Source organism: Erythranthe guttata, chromosome 8 (genome assembly GCF_056151865.1).
Source record: "Erythranthe guttata isolate IM_541 chromosome 8, IM_541, whole genome shotgun sequence".
Lineage (NCBI taxonomy): Eukaryota > Viridiplantae > Streptophyta > Magnoliopsida > Lamiales > Phrymaceae > Erythranthe > Erythranthe guttata.
This window is the reverse complement of record NC_142540.1, coordinates 22,725,670-22,744,007: the sequence shown is the minus strand read 5'-3', so window position 1 is coordinate 22,744,007 and position 18,338 is coordinate 22,725,670. Positions and strand designations below refer to the sequence as shown.

At 35.6% G+C, this 18,338-nt stretch overlaps 4 protein-coding genes across 5 annotated transcripts; 2 read left to right on the top strand and 2 right to left on the bottom strand.

Annotated features, from left to right (window-relative positions):
- Positions 1-1,699: 1,699 nt before the first annotated feature.
- On the bottom strand, positions 1,700-3,037 carry LOC105964912 (uncharacterized). Its single transcript, XM_012989419.2, has one exon. The coding sequence runs from the start codon at positions 3,035-3,037 to the stop codon at positions 1,700-1,702; it is 1,338 nt and encodes a 445-aa protein (XP_012844873.2).
- Positions 3,038-4,394: 1,357 nt separating this feature from the next.
- Positions 4,395-5,914, top strand: FD (Basic-leucine zipper (bZIP) transcription factor family protein). The gene is made up of 3 exons (XM_012989560.2): positions 4,395-5,070; positions 5,287-5,364; positions 5,696-5,914. Exons 1-3 carry the CDS (start codon positions 4,531-4,533, stop codon positions 5,777-5,779), a joined length of 702 nt encoding a protein of 233 aa, XP_012845014.2. The 5' UTR covers positions 4,395-4,530; the 3' UTR covers positions 5,780-5,914.
- Positions 5,915-10,783: 4,869 nt separating this feature from the next.
- IQD20 (IQ-domain 20) lies at positions 10,784-11,632 on the top strand. The gene is made up of 2 exons (XM_012989675.2): positions 10,784-11,160; positions 11,284-11,632. Exons 1-2 carry the CDS (start codon positions 10,924-10,926, stop codon positions 11,446-11,448), a joined length of 402 nt encoding a protein of 133 aa, XP_012845129.1. The 5' UTR covers positions 10,784-10,923; the 3' UTR covers positions 11,449-11,632.
- A 105-nt stretch (positions 11,633-11,737) lies between these two features.
- LOC105965153 (Eukaryotic aspartyl protease family protein) lies at positions 11,738-16,050 on the bottom strand. Of its 2 annotated transcripts, none has more exons than XM_088822409.1 (10): positions 15,709-16,050; positions 15,372-15,517; positions 14,956-15,191; positions 13,448-13,672; positions 13,246-13,381; positions 13,095-13,168; positions 12,912-13,011; positions 12,755-12,812; positions 12,196-12,267; positions 11,738-12,127 (listed from the first exon to the last, which is right to left on the bottom strand). In XM_088822409.1, the coding sequence occupies exons 2-10, from the start codon at positions 15,486-15,488 to the stop codon at positions 11,916-11,918; spliced, it is 1,230 nt and encodes a 409-aa protein (XP_088678535.1). In that variant the 5' UTR covers positions 15,489-15,517; positions 15,709-16,050; the 3' UTR covers positions 11,738-11,915. The 2 variants fall into 2 exon arrangements, with proteins under 2 accessions (XP_088678535.1, XP_012845128.2); XM_012989674.2 differs by having other exon boundaries at positions 15,372-15,507.
- Positions 16,051-18,338: the final 2,288 nt, after the last annotated feature.

Sequence of the window (18,338 nt, the reverse complement as noted above, 5' to 3'; positions counted from 1 at the left end):
ATTTGAACCCAATTTGAAAACCTAAAATTGCATTAAAAAAATGCTATTTTGTTGTTAGATTTTGCGAAACCCAGTTACTTTCTTCGAATTGCACGATATTGCATGATTATGATTCTACCCTTTAAGTTTATTGATAGAGAATTTTTCGTTTATACCGATACACTTTTAGGTTCCAAAACACTGTTATTTTGCTTGTAGGGTTTTTTATCCTTGTTTTTTTTAGGGTGTGGTAGAAGACGTATTATTGAGATTTTTAGTATTTACCAAGTTGTCCCATGGTATCACTTTGCTTAGGTTTTTGTATATTATGTACAGTGAAAACACAGATGGGTCCAAAGCAGCACATGACTGCAAAATAATTGGAGATTCGATGAGAATCTTCCAAAGGGAAGGGAAAGGGAAAGAAAAGTGCCACCGCCCAATGAGGACGAGTGTGAGAGAGCTAGGGAGGAGCACCTCGATCACATCGACTCCGACTAAATCAGGTGTTTTCTATCCTTAAACTTTGTGCTAATTTCGTTGAGGGCAACGCAAATTTTAAGTTTGGGGGTGAAAAACATGTTTTTGTGCTTATTTGCTTTAGTTTGCATGCATTAGGTTTTATTTGTTTTATTGCTTTTCTCGTTTTTCTGGAATATATATAAAAAAAAAAAAAAAAAAAAAAAAAAAATTGCTTGAGTCGAATGCATCGATGATTTATGATGATGAGAGATGATCAATGTTTGATGATGAGATTGCTTGTTTTGTGTGATAAGGATTATATGTTTGTTTAACTTTCGATTCAACGGAACTTAGAAGCGAATTATTGCTAGGAATCACACTTTATGCATTGCTTTAGTTGAATGTTTTGTATCTTAAATTTGGAATTAATTTGTGCTAGATCATGCTATGTTCGGTTTTAAAACTCACCTTAGGAAATTTATGATACGAAGTATTGAGTAGTGAGTGATTTGGGATATGATTTGGGCCTTCTTTGAACCGTTTGAGCCTTTCAAGCCGACCTTTTTATCGAAATTATCATTAGAACCTTGATTTGAGCCTCGGAGAAAAGGTGTTCTTTCTTTTAGCCAATGTATATAAGGTAGAAAAGTGGAGATTCTTGCAAAATTACCCCGTGGAGTTCGGTCGAATAATTTTATAACGTCCTTCTTCTTCTTCGAAAAAAAAAAAAAAAAGACGACAAATATATATGCTTCTATATATATTATAAAAAAAAAAAAAAAAAAAAAAAAAAGAAAGAAAGAAAGAAGAAGAGACTAGAAGGGAGAAATAAGGACTAGTTGTTGAATTATTTTTGAAAACTCGATCCATTGTCTCAAAAGCAAAAGTGGAGACTTTTGAACTTTTGAGAATCGAGTTTATTAAAGTCCGTAGAGGTGAATTCATTGTTTCAAACGCCTATCTTTCAAATTTTGGCGTAATCACCTAAAAAAACTATTGTAAAAAAACAATAAATTAATTGAGGAATAAATCAGACTATTCTATATTAGTCTATTTTATTTTAATGTAATAAATAAATTTTAAGTGAGAAGGGTAGATACATAATTGCTCAAATTATTATTTTATTTATTTTTATAGGAAACTCAAAATTACTTTTTAATTCAACAGTTTATATCTAATCTATTAAAAATTAATGGTACTTAAAGGGATATCTGACCTCAACCAAGCCAATTTTTTTTGAGGAATAACTGAAAATTTATTAGGCAATATGAGCCAAGTTCAAAGGCAGAACATTACCGCCAATACAACCAAGATCAGAAGTGGTAGCAATAGCGTGGGCAAGAAGATTTCCCGAACGCTTGACAAAAGCAAAATTGCATGAATTAAAAAGACTAGAAATACGTAAAGATTCATCAATGATGGCTCCAAACGATGCTTCGCTGGCATTACGTTCCCGTAGTGCCGTCATAATTTGAAGGTTATCTCCTTCTAGAGTCACAGCTGATGAGCCAAGTTCATGCTCCTTTGAAATTGCATGAAGTGCCGCATGGGCTTCTCCTTCGACAACCTTGGGTCGTCCTTGAATTATTTTGGCATGCCACCAAAGGCATTTTCCTTGCCAATCACGAGCGACATTTGCTAGAACATAGTAATCTTTCTCCTTGGGAAATGCGACATCAAAGTTGATTTTAATCTTTCCGTGCTCCGGTGGTTTCCAAACGGCTGGGTGCGTATTCTCCTTGCTGTCAGTGACTCGAATTTGAGCTGCCTTATAAGTATTCAGATAATTAAAACACCAGCTTATTACTTCCGACGTTGGGCTCCCCTCCTCGCCATGCATCACTTTGTTCCAATTATCCCACAATTTCCACATGATAATAATTGCTAGGTGAAAAGTATTGGGTTCTAAACTTTGTTGCAGCTGCGTCATCCAAACCCAGGTGGACAGAGGTGGGTTACCATTACAAAACACAGGTGAACGCCATATCTCTTGCGATTCGTGGAAACATTTAATAATATGGAGAAAGGTCTCCGGCACATAACCGCATCGTCGACATAAAGGGTCTGCCACTATTTTCCTCCGATATAACTCCGCTCTCGTTGGTAAAATATTAGAGCAGGCTCTCCAAATAAAGATGCGAATCTTAGGAGGGATAGGAAGATTCCACACAAGTTTCCAATGAATCGTAGTTACCCCGCTAGTCGATTCCCCAGTGGGGGGTCGCCCGCCAGTAATTGTTTGACATCTAGAGAGCAAAGTGTGATAGCATGAACGAACGGTAAACCTGCCATGGGTACGGTAGTATAATGCCAGCCATATCCATCTATCCTCTGTCGTCGAACCTCCGACCGGAACCGCTAATATTATGTCCTTGTCGATTGGCCATAACCATTCTTCTAAAGCCGCAATATTCCATGAATCTGTATTGGCATCTATCATGTCTGAAACTGTGTTCGGAAAGGAGGAATAAATCGGCCTTTTTGTAAAAACTTGAAAAGCGCCATCGTCGGAGAGCCATGGATCCGCCCAAATAGAAGTAGATTGCCCATTACCAATCCTCCTTCTAATTCCCAGCCAAAAATAATCTCGAGCCATCCATATGCTTCGTCATGTCGCCGACGGGCGCCTCCCAATATCAGCCGTAAGCACATCGCAACGGGGAAAATAGCGAGCTTTCAAAATCTTCGAGAGCAGAAGATGGGGCTGAGTCAAGATCCTCCAGACTTGCTTGGCCAGCAACGCAATATTGAACCATTTCATGTCCCGAAAACCTAATCCTCCGTCGGCCTTTGATTTGCATAGTTGGTTCCACGCTAACCAGTGAATTTTTCGGTTCTCACCATCACCCCACCAGTACCTTCTGATAGCTGTTTCCATTTCCTTGAGGATACTATCCGGAAGCAAGAAACAACTCATAATATATGATGGGATCGCTTGCAAGACTGCCTTGATTAAAACCTCTTTCCCGGCTTGTGAAAGTTGCTTCTCGCCCCATCCTTTGATTTTGTACCAGATCCTATCCCGGAGAAAAGCAAAAATATCTTTCCTCGATCGGCCCATGTTAGCGGGCATACCCAAATACTTTTCGTGTCGATCAACAATTTGAAACCCCAAGATTTGCTGAATTGCGTCTCGTCTCTCCTGTGTAGTCGTTGGGCAGAAAGTCATCGTTGATTTTTCAAAATTGATCACTTGCCCAGAAGTTCTTGCGTATTTATTCAAAATGGTTTGAAGAGTGGTAGCATTCGCCTCCGTTGCTTGGCATAAAATAAAAGTATCATCGGCAAAGCAGAGATTGGAAATAACCGGGGCCGATGGCGCAACCTGTACACGTTTTAATTTGCCGTACTCAGTTGCCTTTTGAATCATTGCAATAAATGCTTCTGCACGGCAAATGAATAGATATGGGGAAAGGGGATCGCATTGGCGAAGCCCTCTCGATGGGTCAACCAAGCCAATTGGACAACAGAAAATATCGTGTTAATTGATAGTGAGAATACATCCAACATTAAGACTTTAATCCACAAACCATGATTTGAGTATTTGAAAAATTAGGTATATTAAAAAGTGTGTGCAACAATAAATATTTTGTCGACATTTAAAATCCGTAGTATATGGGGTAGGGTGATGAACAAAATCTATACCTATATAGTGAGGCGTAGGGTGGCTTGGGTTGGGTGGGGGTGGGGTGTGGGGTGGGGGGTTGAAGGTAGATATGTAAAATTTGATTGTTATCATTTATCAAACAAGAGATGATGAACTGTGTCCACTCTACGGACGCGTGGGACGACTGTGTTTGCATCACTTCGACAAGACAATGCACACATTTTTTTGACAGTCTCTCTCTCTCTCTCTTCCCTCCCTTCCGTGAACAGAAAATAAATATATATTTTTACAAGAATCCCATTACACTCTCACTGTGTGTGCCTTATGCTTTCTTGAAGCTTCTCTTCTTCATAATAATAACTATTTTATTATTTTAATTTATATATGTATAAAATAAAATAAAAAATAAAAGAAATATATATTAATTATTGTATTCCCAACAAATCTTTTTCCCATGCCCCATTCAACTGCTCCTCCTCCAAATGTGGAAATCTTCTTCTTCTTCCTCTTCCTCTTCTTCTTCTTACAGTAATAATAATAATAATAATAATCCGACAACTCCGGCGAAGACTATGGAAGAAGTTTGGAAAGACATCAGCTTCAATATCACCTCCGATCTCACCCACCACAACCACCACCACCACCACCACCGCCAGTACCCTACCAGCCGCGGCGTGATTCTCCAGGACTTCTTCTCCAACGATCCGCCGCCGCCGAAGAACTCCGTCTCCCAACCCCCGCAGCCTCCGCCGCTCCCACCGCCCACAATGCTCACCTTGAACTCCGTTCCCGACGATCACTTCAGCTCCCTGCTTCTGCAGCATGAGGACCACCACCACCAGCAGCCCATTTCCAATGTCACCTCTGTCAACGTGTCCTTCGGTGGTGCCGAAAATACCCCCACCGCCGCCGCCGCCGGGAAGAAGAGGTTCCCGGAACTCGAGAAAGGCTCCGGCGACCGCCGCCACAAGCGTATGATCAAGAACCGCGAGTCTGCTGCTCGGTCCAGGGCTAGAAAGCAGGCAACCCTTTTTCCTCGATCAACTTCTTTTCAGCTTTTTTTATAGAGAGAGAGAGAGCGAGAGAATTCTAGAGAGAGAGAGAGAGAGAGAGTTTTATGACAGCCAAAAAACACTATGATAAGCTCTTGTCCGAACTCCGAACCCAGTTCAATACTTAATTATTTAATTTAATTTCACTTCAATTTTTTTTTTCTTTTCATATTATTTAATTTGCAGGCTTACACGATTGAGTTAGAGTTAGAAGTTGCCCAATTGTTGGAAGAGAACGCCAAGCTCAAAGAACAACAAGAAAAGGTGTGTGTCTGTCTCTGCGTGAGTGTGTGACTGTTTTTTTTTTTTTTTTTTTTTTTATATAATTAAAAAGAAATATAATGTTTGCTCAATTTAGTGCAAGTACTGTTTGAGAATTTGGTTTGTCTCACCGCCCTGTTTTTGGTAATAAACTGATATATCACCATACATGTTTTATCTTGTCCTTTTGACATTATTTGCATACAACAACAATTTGACTCACTAAAATTCTTGCCATATATGTATATAGATAGATATATGTATAGTAGTTGCATACATACATACATACATAGATACATACAACACAACCAACACTGATTTAAAAATGTGGCAGTTATATATAGCGGCGGCGGCGGCAGCAGATCAAAATCAGAAAAAGAAGTCTTCTCTCCATCGAACTTCAACAGCTCCATTTTGACATACATTTCAGGAATGTAGAGAAATGGTAGTTATGAATCTTTTTAATATATATTTAGATTTTACTTTTTGAGCAAAAAAAGAAGTCTCTCTTTCTATCTAAAGGTCTCTCTCTCTCTAAAAGTCCAAAAGAGGAGGAATTTTCCTATGTTGTGGGACCCACTTCTCTCTTTCTACTTTCTCTCTCTTCTTTTGGATTTGGGGGAATCCTGTGTTGGGCTGTTTTCACATCTTTTTTGGCAGCTAAACTGGGATTGGCTGGTCGTGGAATATTATTGTACAACGTACACTGCTGCTGACATTGGATTTTGCAATATATTTTGGGATTCTTCATCATTTATTCTCTCTTCTTTGCATTTTCTTCTAAAGTTTTTATTATTGCTGCTTCCTATTCATCTTTTATTTTATTGCCTCTCTTTTCCTTTGTGTGGGTCCCACTTTGATTTTTGATGTGAAATTGTTAAATATATAATTTTGAAGATTAAACCAAAATGAAATTAAATGGACATGTAGGGTTTATTTGATTCTACACCCAGTAAAACAAAAATGAGATAATTATTTACACACATCCATGTATACACGGTCATGGGGCGGGTTGGGTTTGGGTCGGACCCAGCGAATCCGGGTCCAACTTTTAGGTGACCCGAAACCGACCCGTGGGAAGGCGTGTTCGGGTCTAGGGCGGGTCCATCCAGGCCGGGCAGGTCAGGTCCAAACCAATTTTCATTTATTTTTTTTCCAAATAATTACAAGAAAGAAAACATAAAAAACTTAAATCGAAAATTGAAAAAACATGGGGATAAGTACAGATAAATCCGCAAATACAAACTTAAAGCGCAGATCAGTTCCTACAGACATTTTATAGGCGGATCAGTCCCTACTGCAGAGTTTCACATGCAGTTCAATCCCTATGTTTGCAATTTTATATTATTTTTTTTTACCTCTCTCTCTCTTCATTTAATTTTTATCTCTCTTCCTTTTTTCTTAGTTTTCTCTTTCCTCTTTCCTCTTTTTCTCTCTCTTTTCTTTTCTTGCCCGTTCCAATTCAAAACTCAATTTTTAGTTATTTTTCTTCAAACAACAAACGAAAAGACGCAAGAAAAAACTAGTGAACAAAACAAAATGAACAGAGGAAAGAAACCCATTTTCGAAAAATTGTGAAGGGGAAGAAACGAGATTTTTTTTTTATATCTAGCCACATATTTAGAAGATGTTTGATGGTTTGATATAGGATCTGGCAAAACCGCTTCTCGTGTTATTTTTTGAAACATTTTGTGTTTTATGTGACTGCAGTAGTATATGTCGTATTAAACAATTCTATTGCTAGTGTGATTGGATCGTGTTGAAATAAGAGATGAAAAGTACTAGTATTGCTCATCATGTAGTACAAATAAATGCGTCAACATAGTACACTTACGTCTAGAATCAAGTATATTTGGTTCAGTGGTGAAGTACGTGTTGTCTAAGTGAGTATCATGTCGGCATTTTGTGGCATTTTGAACTCTAAACGCAACACCATTGTTCATCAATCTTAAAATAGTCATTTAAAATATATTTTATGTCCCTCCCACACTCACTAATCATTAAATTTATTATGAAATTGGTACAATTCAATTCATTATAATTATGGTATAATTTATTCTACATAAAAATGAATGCATTACACCGGTGATGCACGTGTTGTCCATTCATAGAGTACGCTTATTTCAATGAAAAAGTAGATGTTCTCTGTTTATATGGTACACTTGCTTTATAGATATTAGTTTGGGACCAATGCAACAATATAAACTCATTTTACGAGGCATTCCTTCATTTTATTACTAATTACATGAAATGAGATAACGTGGGAATCCATCAACATCAATTATGGTAACATTTGAGAAAAATTTCAGTTCTACATACAAACCTTGTACTATATGTGAATATCATGTAGGAAATCAAATATATTTGTGGACTCCAAACGTAACACCAATGTTCACCAAACTTAACTCATCTAAAACATAATTTATGCATCTCCCATACTAATTCACCATTAAATTGTCAAGGAAATTGGTGCAACTCAATTCATCACAAAATATAGTATGTTTTGTTCCACAGGTAAATACAATGTATAAACTGGTAAAGTTAGAATTATCCATGCATATAGTATTGTGAGTTTATTCATAAAGTATATGTTGTCCATTCATATTGTACTGTTATATTCTTTACATTATTGTGGGACCAATGCATCCATATAATATTATTTTAAGAAGCATTTCTTCATTTTTAGACTGTTAACTTGAAATGAGATGGTGTAGGAGTTGATCAACATAGATTATGGCAATATTTGAGGAAAATATTAGCTCTACACATGAGCCTTATACACTACACTTATATGAGTATCATGTAACAAATCCAACACATTTATGGTAACTTGTACACTTATATGAGTATGATATATGAAGTTCAACATATTTATGGCATTTTGTACTCCAAACGCAACAATAAGGCTCACCAACCTTAAAATACACATCTAAAACATAATTTATGCATCTCCCATACTAATTGATCATTAAAGTGTCAAGGAAATCGGTACAACTCAATTCATCACAAACTATAGTCCGATGTATGAAACACCGAAGTACAGTGAATACACATGTGAAATACATGTCTAGAATTGACACGATATCTTCTTTTTTTTTTTTTTTTTTTTTTTTTTTTTTTTTTTTTTGAGAAAAAAAAAACTAGAAAGTAGTTGTTCATTAGTATGGTACGGTTATATTATTTATATTAATTTGTGGCCAAGTCAACCATATAAACTCAATTCATAACAAAATATAGTACCACGTGTTCAAAAAATAAGTGTAATTCATCAAAATACATGGTACAATGTTTTCAATATAAAAGTATGAGTAGAGGTGACCAATAGTATTGTTAGCTCTAAAGCAAAGAACATATTCCTGCAACTACATACACATAATTACAATTATAACAAATACAGCGTACTATAAAGTTCCACTACTAGTAATTCCAATACTATGTTTCAACAAGATCCAAATGCACTAGGAATACCATTATTGCATATGTCATATACTACAAAATCACCAAGAATAATACAATAAACTTTTTTCCCATTCCCTATATCAAAGTCATCAAACATCATACATCAAATCCTTGCTAGGACTAAAAATGCTTTGGGAACATGGTAATATCGCCGAAGAATAATACTCAGGGGAGGAAGTGTTCAAAATCGACAATAAATAAATGATCTTTGCAAACTCGAACAGCAAAACAACAGATATTGGAACCGATTTAATGATTAGGGGAAACAAATCAAATCTTATTTCTTCTCATTCACCATGCATTCTTCGAAAATTAGTCTCTTTCCTCTTTTCTTTTTGTTTTTTTTCTTCTTCTACTACTTTGGTTCTTCCTTTTCTTTGTTCTTGTTGCATCATTTGTATTGATTTAGGAGTTTGTTTTCTAGCGCCTTTTCGTGTTCATTTTCGTTTATTGTTTGAAGAAAAATAACAGAAATTGAATTGGAACGGGCAAGAAAAGGAGAGAGAGAAGAGACATAGAAAAAGAGGAAAGATGAAAGAGAGAGAAAAGGAAGAGAAAGAAAATAAAAAAAATATGTTATTCCAGATTAAAGTAAAGGGTATTTTAGAATTTTCACTTGCCTCTAGTGACTGAACTGCATGTGAAACTTTGCATTAGGGACTGATATGCCTATTAAACGTCTGTAGGGACTGATCCGCACTTTTAGTTTGTGTTTGGGGATTTATATGTATTTACCCAAAAACATGAGATTAACTTTAAATTCAAAATAAATAAAAAATTGAATTTAAAGACAAAACAATTTTAGAAAATATGAAACGGTTAAGACCTTGAGACATAAACTAAATAAAATGGAAGTTGCGAAGATTGAATTATAATTGAGAATTTTTTCAAAATTAAAAAAAAATGAAAATTCAATATTTCTTTTAAATTAAGTGTAAATGGCAAATATGCTCTTGACAATGGCACTTAATTAAAATAGGGACATCCAACTTTTTCGTCTTTCAAATAAATCCAGCTCATTCAAACTTATTTGCAACAAAGGAAAATACTTTTATATATACCAAAATTACCCCCAATTCATTGAAACTCAATTCAACTCCAATTTCATGATTTACACCACAATTTAGCCCAATTTCATCAATTAACCAATTTTAACCCTAATTTTAATTTTGACCCGCCACCACCGGTCTCCGGCGTTCTTTTTTTTTTTTTTTACTTTTTTTTTTGAATTTTTTTTCCAGTAGGTCAACCGCCGTTGACCGCCGGGTCTCCAGCAATGACTTTTTTTTTTGATAACTTTGTTTTTTCTTAAAAAAATATTTTAATTAATATTACTGTATTGGCTACTAAATTACTGTCTCCAACAGTTATTTAACTGCGGAGACAGTAATTTAACTGTTAATTCACTTTTTTTTTCTTCAAAAATATTTTAATTAATATTACTGTCTTGACTGCTAAATTACTGTCTCCGGCAGTTATTTAACTGTCGGAGACAGTAATTTAACTACTAATTGATTTTTTTTTAAATATTTTAATTAATATTATTTTATCTTAAATATCATTTATAAATAAATGATTTATCAAGAATTAAAATCCCAATGAAGGGTGTTTGGCATATAGCCCCTTATAGAAAATACCTGGAGTCTTTCAAAGGAAACAAGATTCTAGGGATTTGACCTAAAACTGAGCCCATTAAAAATAATATTATTGGATCACGGTTCACCAATAGACTCCAAGCCCAAATATTTATACGAGCTCAACAGATGACCAAATCGAACTCGTCACTAAATAAAAACATGGCAAACGGAAAATAAACTGTAAAAACTAATGAATTTCCAAATTGATTGCCATATACTAAATCAAGATTGGTAGACAAAGATTGGTAGACAAAGATTCGAGTAAGTACATCTCATCCAATAAAGAAATCCCATTCAGCTTGGCACGTTGTGAGAGGCCTTCCTCTCTAATCAAATAACATGTCACCCACACACACTTAACCTCCTTTGCCCCTCATCATATCTCAACTCCCCACACCTCCAAATTCCATTCTCTTTTCCATTGTTAATAATCCCAAAATTCAATATTCAATATTCGAAACAAAAAATGGGGCGGAGCAAAGGAAATCTACGGTGGGGATTCATCCGAAGAAAGCTTTTCCGATCGTCATCTCATCATCATAACCACCAAGAAAGCAACGCAATTATCGTTCTCCACACCAACATTAGTGGAAGCAGCTTCAACAGCAGCGCCTACGAAGACACCGACAATGCCGCTTCACATTTCATGTACACCGAAGACATGGCCGCCATCACAATTCAAACATTCTTTAGGGGTCACCTTGTATATTCTTCTACTACTTCACTATCTATATTATAATTTTCTTTTTCTTTTTCTTTTTTTTTCGGTATTTAGATATATATGTTGTAGATATTGATTTATGTATGGATCGTGTATATTGTGTAGGCGAGAAGGGCTTATAGGGCGTTGAGAAGTCTCGTGAAGCTGCAAGCGCTTGTCCGTGGGGTGGTAGTGAGAAGACAGGCGCGCATAGCTCTGCACTGCATGCAAGCGCTCGCCCGACTTCAGATTACTGTTCGAGCTCGCCAGCTACTTCTCATCAATAATTGACGGTTCTGATTTTTAATATTTTTTTTTCGTTTCTATCAGCTCTAATTATACTCATGGTATGATAAAATTACTCCGAATGCTAAGAATTTCTAGTGTCTGTCGTGATTGTAACAGACTCCTCGTTTCTGTTCTTTTTCTTTTTTTCTTTTGTTCGTTGAGTTACTAATCGAAAAGTCTTGTTTCATACTTGGCTTATCCGTTACGAATTTCAATTATTCATCTCTGTATATTATTTTACGTACACATGACGTGAACGATGATTGATGAAAAAATAAACGATGAAATATCATTTTGAAGCGAAAAAACTCGTACCAATTCTTTCGGAACTAACATATATGCACTTCCAAATATGTCTTTACATTGAATCAACCATCTCTCGGAGTTCTCATACAATCTGGCCAACGGCCAATCCTGTGCAAAACTTCCAGCCTGTCACTTTTACGGGAAACTAAAGGACGGTATATTGGTTATAGCCATTGAAAAACTAAGACGAGAGATATTAAAAGGGAATGAATCAGATCAAGTATAGAGTGTATGTACAATGAAGATGCAAATAATTTTGGAGCAATATTTCTGTTCAGTTCGTTGGATTGAGTGTAGTTATCGGGTAGAGGTGGCATACTGGCATAGTTTACAGGTTTAGGTCCCAATGCTTTAGAATCGTCATCGATGCCGTAGCCTGCATTAGAGTGATTTCTTTACTAGCTAAATTATAATCAGCAAATTATTTACTCAAACAATACTTACAGTCGAATTTCTTCCAACCAAGGACAAGTTTTTCCCGATCAAACACAATGCGGTAGCCGGTCATGAAATTTTCTGCACAGGGAAGGATTAGTGTCTATCTCAAACAGAAGTAACAGGATACCTACTTCCTTTATTTCAATCTCGTAAGATCAAGTAAAAACTTAGCAAGTGTACAAGAAGACAGATACATTATTAAAACACAAACTAATCGCTTTTATACTTTCCCTGGCACGAGGTTCAAGGTCAATGATTTAAAATGTGCGTCTTCCTTGGAAGTCAATACTTCAGTTATATTCTAAATTATGTAATAAACTTGACAGTGTTATACCGAGGATAATTTTTCTGCATCAGATAATTTAGATGCCATACAAAATCATCGAAAGCCTAAAGTTTACAGGTTAAGTGTTAAATATCGATTTACAAAAGCAATTTCCTGAGTCGAATATTGACGACCATGAGTCCATGACATTAAAAAAAATAAGACTGCGAGATAATCGATTTCAACCAACACCCAATTATATTGAGTTCTTTTATCCTATGGAAATGACAGGAAACTTACGCCCAATTATATTGAGTTCTTGACTCTTGACAACAGCCAGACAATATACAAACTCATGCTGCAAATTATAACCAGAAAACCCGTTTGAGAAGCAGGAGAAAAAAAAAATCTACGTGGAAGAAAATGCGTCAAATAAGCAAGCATTTGTTTATCTTACAGGATTAGAGATAACAATTAATGGATCATATACAACCATCTGTCCTCCCCCATCCAGTGTCAGGCTCATACCAGGAATCAAACTGGTGCTTGTGTTGGAGCTATTCAAAATCCAGAGAAAAACGGGATAATCAAGAATAATTCTCGAAGAACATGAGAAACCAAGCACAAATTTAGCTCTAACCTCATAATATAACAGTAGTCAAAAGGCATTCTTGGATCAGGTGGACGCCGCTTATCCCGTACATGTAAATGGAACTTGCAGAAAATTCGAACATTATAAGATTGAACATATCTAAAATAGATATAGAATCTGACATCTGAGGAGGGCTTACACTGTCTGAAAGCATTGTGTATGAAGGGTCAACAAGATATGTAAAGGAGGTGCCGGTATCAAAAACTGCAGTGAACTTCAAATCGAGTACAGTGGTCCCCACACGAATTTGATTGACATTAACGTTATAGGTTGGGCTGCAAATCAATATCATTAGATAAAGCAAAATGTAATGTAAAAACCGAGAAATCTTCTAAACTCACTGTAAAGAGTTCATATTAAAGGGGGTCTCTTCTTGGTCAAGGCTACCCTTGTCTCCAAAATTAATCCTCCCTTTCCCATCTTGTCCAAAGCACATGGAGAAAGAGTTTGCTGCATAACCTTCTCTGAACAAGACACTCGGAACTGATACTTTCTCAAAACCTAATCCAAATAGACCATTTGGAGCTGCGATATCAATGAAGGAACCAGTTTGGACCTGCCCACAGCTGCCCAAAGCAAATGATAAAGTCATGAGGAATTCGAGCCTTATTTGTGAAAATATCCAAAAAAAAATAAAAAATCATATGTTGTTGAGTTGATACAATTAAAGTCTTTTCCCACAAAACGTCAGGCTTTTTATTAAGCCTTACTAAATACAGGACTTTACATAAATTGCGAAATCATCCTTCGTTGCATATTTCTGTAATGGAGTATTACAGAGACATATATACAGTCCGGAATTCTGATCAATCTCTACTAGGAAGCTACTACCTAAAAAGGTTGACAATGTCTAATTAGTAATTACAACATCAACTGTAAATAAAAGCAATCACTGCAAATCATATTCTAATATGAAAACCATGTAACAGTCCCAAAAGTTAATGTTCTCTAACCATCAAATGATCATGTAATCCCAGTTGAAATATAATGACTGCAGATCAATCTAACTTTAGTTTCTTCCTTATAAAATGTATTTCCAATTGAACATGTTTTGTTCAATAATATTGTTTACTACAGGTAGTAGCATATGTCACATTATAACCTAATATGTACACCCCACATCCTCCCCCCTGCCCCCCCCCCCCCCCCCCCCCCCCCCCCCACCCCCCGAATCAACCTATAACCTACAGTTGACCCTGCATAATCTACATCCAATAGTCTTCAAGTTCTAAAGTTCAACGCTGTTTGTAGGGAATCCTTTTCACATGAGTTGACTTCAGATACTTCATAACTTTATAAGCAGATTGAAGATGAGATTCCTTCGGTTTGTGCATAAAAATGACTAATACACTTCCGATCAATACGTACAAGGTAGTCTACGAAGGTTTGACTAATACCTATAACCACAAAATCAACTGCAAGTAAAAGGATCATCATTGCAGATCCTATTCTGATACACAGATCATGTAACGATCCCATAAATCATTCCCTCCAATCAATCAGATCAGACCAGATCATATAATAATTCTAGCCTTCAAGTTCTATACCATATGTTGCATACCTGCTGGAACTTTAATCGACTTTCTTATTAGTGAAACATGCCTAAAACAATCCAACATTATTTTCTATCTAAGTATAGGATATCCTTAATGTAGATTCCGCAAGTCGAAATTTCACAATAAACGTCAATTGCGGCAAATGACTTGAAAGTTTGCAGTTAACGGTTATACTCATAGGTCATAGTTGAAACTGAATTATGAGGAATTAGTAATTACAACACTAAAAGGCACTACAATCTCAGGAATTCTAGAATATGTCAGTAATATAAATAGAGAGTTTAGGAACTCACCCAAACGTAACATATGCTTGTATAAACTCCTGATCATTATCTAAGGTCCGTAAGTGCAGGACATCTTCCAATAGAATTCCAGAAGTCGAAGTTTCTGATGAGACGTAAGACACATAGTAAGGGCAATGATTAGACGTATCGTTGCAGCTATCGTGATACATGCACAGGTCATTATTGCATGTGACATTTTTGCTCGTAGATGATCTTTCTTGATCATATATGCTAAGCCCAAAATCCTGCGGTGGCAAAGAAAATCAGTTAAAAATTTATCACTAGATACAACAACGAAAAACAAAACTTACCTAAGTGTAATAAGAGATTGCATTGAACACAACTAGTTACCCGTAAAATAAATAAGTTCATGTAAAATCGAAAACATGAATCCGAAAACCAGATCATTCGTAGAAGGTACATACATACGTAAAAGGCGAATCATTCGTAGACGCGCATTTCACACAATGGCAGGGAACCCAAAACAAATCGCTCCCTGTATCAAGCGCCACGAGAAACTTCATCCCGGGAGTTCCCAACATCACCGTTGTGTAGTGCAAACTACAGCAATCTCCATGTATAAATTAAATAATCAATATGCAGTTCGAAACAGCAAAATTAAAGCAGCAAAAAAAAAAACAGTTGAGATCATAGAGTCAAGAGATTTCAACAAATTTATCAAAATTCCAATTGAAACCCTCAGTATTTCAATTCAGTGAAACCAAACCCTATAAAAAAAAATTAATTAATCAGTTGTCTTACAATCCTAAAGAGCTGATTCGGAAAGTGGCATTGCCGTCGGAGAAAGTGAGGGCGGCACCACCGCCATCAACGGTCGACAAAGTCCGGCGATGAAGCGCGTGGTCGTGGCTCGCCAGAAGCGCGTAGTACTCGATGGTCCCCTTTTCCGGCCAATTGTGAACCTGAAAGTTGGTTCTGCTCCGGCGGGACCACTCCTTCATTGGATCAGAAAATCGGTGGTGCATTTCGAGACTGAAAATTCGAGCGTCGATCAAGAGAAGCGGACATAGTACACAGATTGATAGCAGGAAAATGAATTGGGAACGCATTTTCGCAGAAGAAATTTAGGTGTAGAGAGTGTCGAAAGACAGCCCTTCCATATAAATGGCAAAAAGAAAATACGGCTGCTTTATATTACTCATTTTAATATTTTAGGACGCTTTTGGTTAGGTGGATAAGGCATGATAGACTATTTAGTCACCCGTAATTCAATGTTTTGACACTAGATCCAAATTTGGTATTGATTAACAGTCCATTATCCAATCATTCAAATGCATGAAAAATTGTTCCACCTCTATTGATGGGGATAATTTTTTTTCTACCACATATTGACTAATTTTATTTCAGAAATAGAGTAGAACTGCGCGAAAATTGTTTTTTGCTGCTTTATTGCATGACATACTTTCTCGAAAATTGTGTCCGTTGATTTAATTTCGAGGGTTGAGATGAACATTGGAATTGTTCCACAATGAGCACGCAAGTAGCCTACTTTTCGACCACTTTCTATTTTGTCCAACAGGTAATTTTTTTTTTCGTCTTTTCATAGTATTGTTTTCTTCATCAATTGCTAATAATTTCTTGTTTTTTATTTATGTAGATAGTTTCTCATAAATTTGGAATTCCTCAACATGTATTTTTTGTTATATTTTTTTGTGACGGTTTTTAACTTTCATTTAATTTTTATTTGTATTATTTAGTAAGACTGTTTTTTTTAATTATTTACACTTTACAATTGTAGCTTGAATTCGAAAAATGTAGTATTATGGGAGGTTTTTGGTGGTAGCATTATTCTAGGTAAATGTGGTTTTCATTTTTAAATTGTTTATAATTTTGAACGTCTTTGGGAAATGTTAATTGTGGTTTGGTTTTGAGTGTGTTAGGGTTTACAAATTTCGAAAATTGTGGTGTGTTATGAGAGATTTTCGTGCCAGCATTAATTTGAGGTAAGTGTGATTTCTTTGTTCTTTGTTATTTCTAGAATAATGTTTAAATTGTTTGTATTTTTTAATGTGTTTGACAAAATGTTAATTTGTAGTTTGATCTACGTTGTGGTTTTGAGTGTATTAGGGTTTTCAAAATTTGAATTCGTAGGTGTCTCGCGCGAGATTTTTGGTGCTAGCATTAACTCGAGGTAAACATGATTTATTTATTTGTAGAAATAAATTTATTGTTGGAAAAATATGATTAACAGGATTAACTCGAATGTGTTGGTAAAATATTAATTTATTGTTTTGGTTTTGAGTGTGTCAGGGTTTAGTGTATTGTGGGAAAGGCTTTCCTCTTGCTGCAACTTTTGAGAGAGATTTTTGGTGCTAGTAATCGTGTACTAATTTCAAGTTAGTAAGTTATTTGCTTAAATTTTAATTAATTATTTTTTAAAATTACATATATTATTTATTTCATTATATTGTGTTCCCAAGTACTTTTTTTTTTTGGGTTATTTGTAGGATAATAGTTAAATTATTAGTGATGGTAGGGCAACTCCAACAATGGTAATAAAAAAATGAATACAGTGTTTTAGTTACTGAATAAAAGTTTTCCACTCGAACAATAAAACATCAAATGCATCATCACTTTTAAATATATTAATTTATCCAATTCAACCAATTTAAATACATATTTCCGATAAAATTTCATATCTATAATATTTTGGTGGCCACGTGTCTACTTATGATTCATTGTCAAGATTTTCGATAAGATTTTATTTTCTAAATTGGATCTTTAAAAACTCACATTCCTTCACAGATCATTCATAATTTTTATCATATTTTCTCTATTTATTTCATGATGCATCGTGATTCTGCCGTTCTATATGCTTTCTTACCCGACTCTGATTCAAATGATCTTGAAATGCTCTTAGAAGCAATGGAAGAGGAGGAGTTGAGAAAGAAAGACAACGCAAGCGTCGTCGTAGTTCAGTTCCGGGTAGAAGGGTTATTCATCGCAACAACGTTGAAGGTCATAATAGACTTTATCGTGATTATTTCGCTAATAATCTTGTATATCATGATGTTTATTTCACGAGAAGGTTTCGTATGTACAAACATCTATTTTGTATAATTATTTCTAATGTCGAAGCATACGATCACTATTTCATCCAAATAAATAATGCAGCAGGGGTCCCTGGTTTATCAAGTCTTCAAAAAGTAATTGTTGCATATAGAATATTTGCTTATGGAGTTCCTGCCGATTTACCGGATAACAACATACCCATAGGTGAAAGCACTGCTATTGAGAGTTTACGCCATTTTGTAAAGGGGTAATATGCTAGGAGCCCCTCAAATGAAACTTAATTTGAACTAAATAACAAGTTCAAATCCAATATTTTAATTAAATCCTTATAAATTTAACAATATGTGACGTACATCATT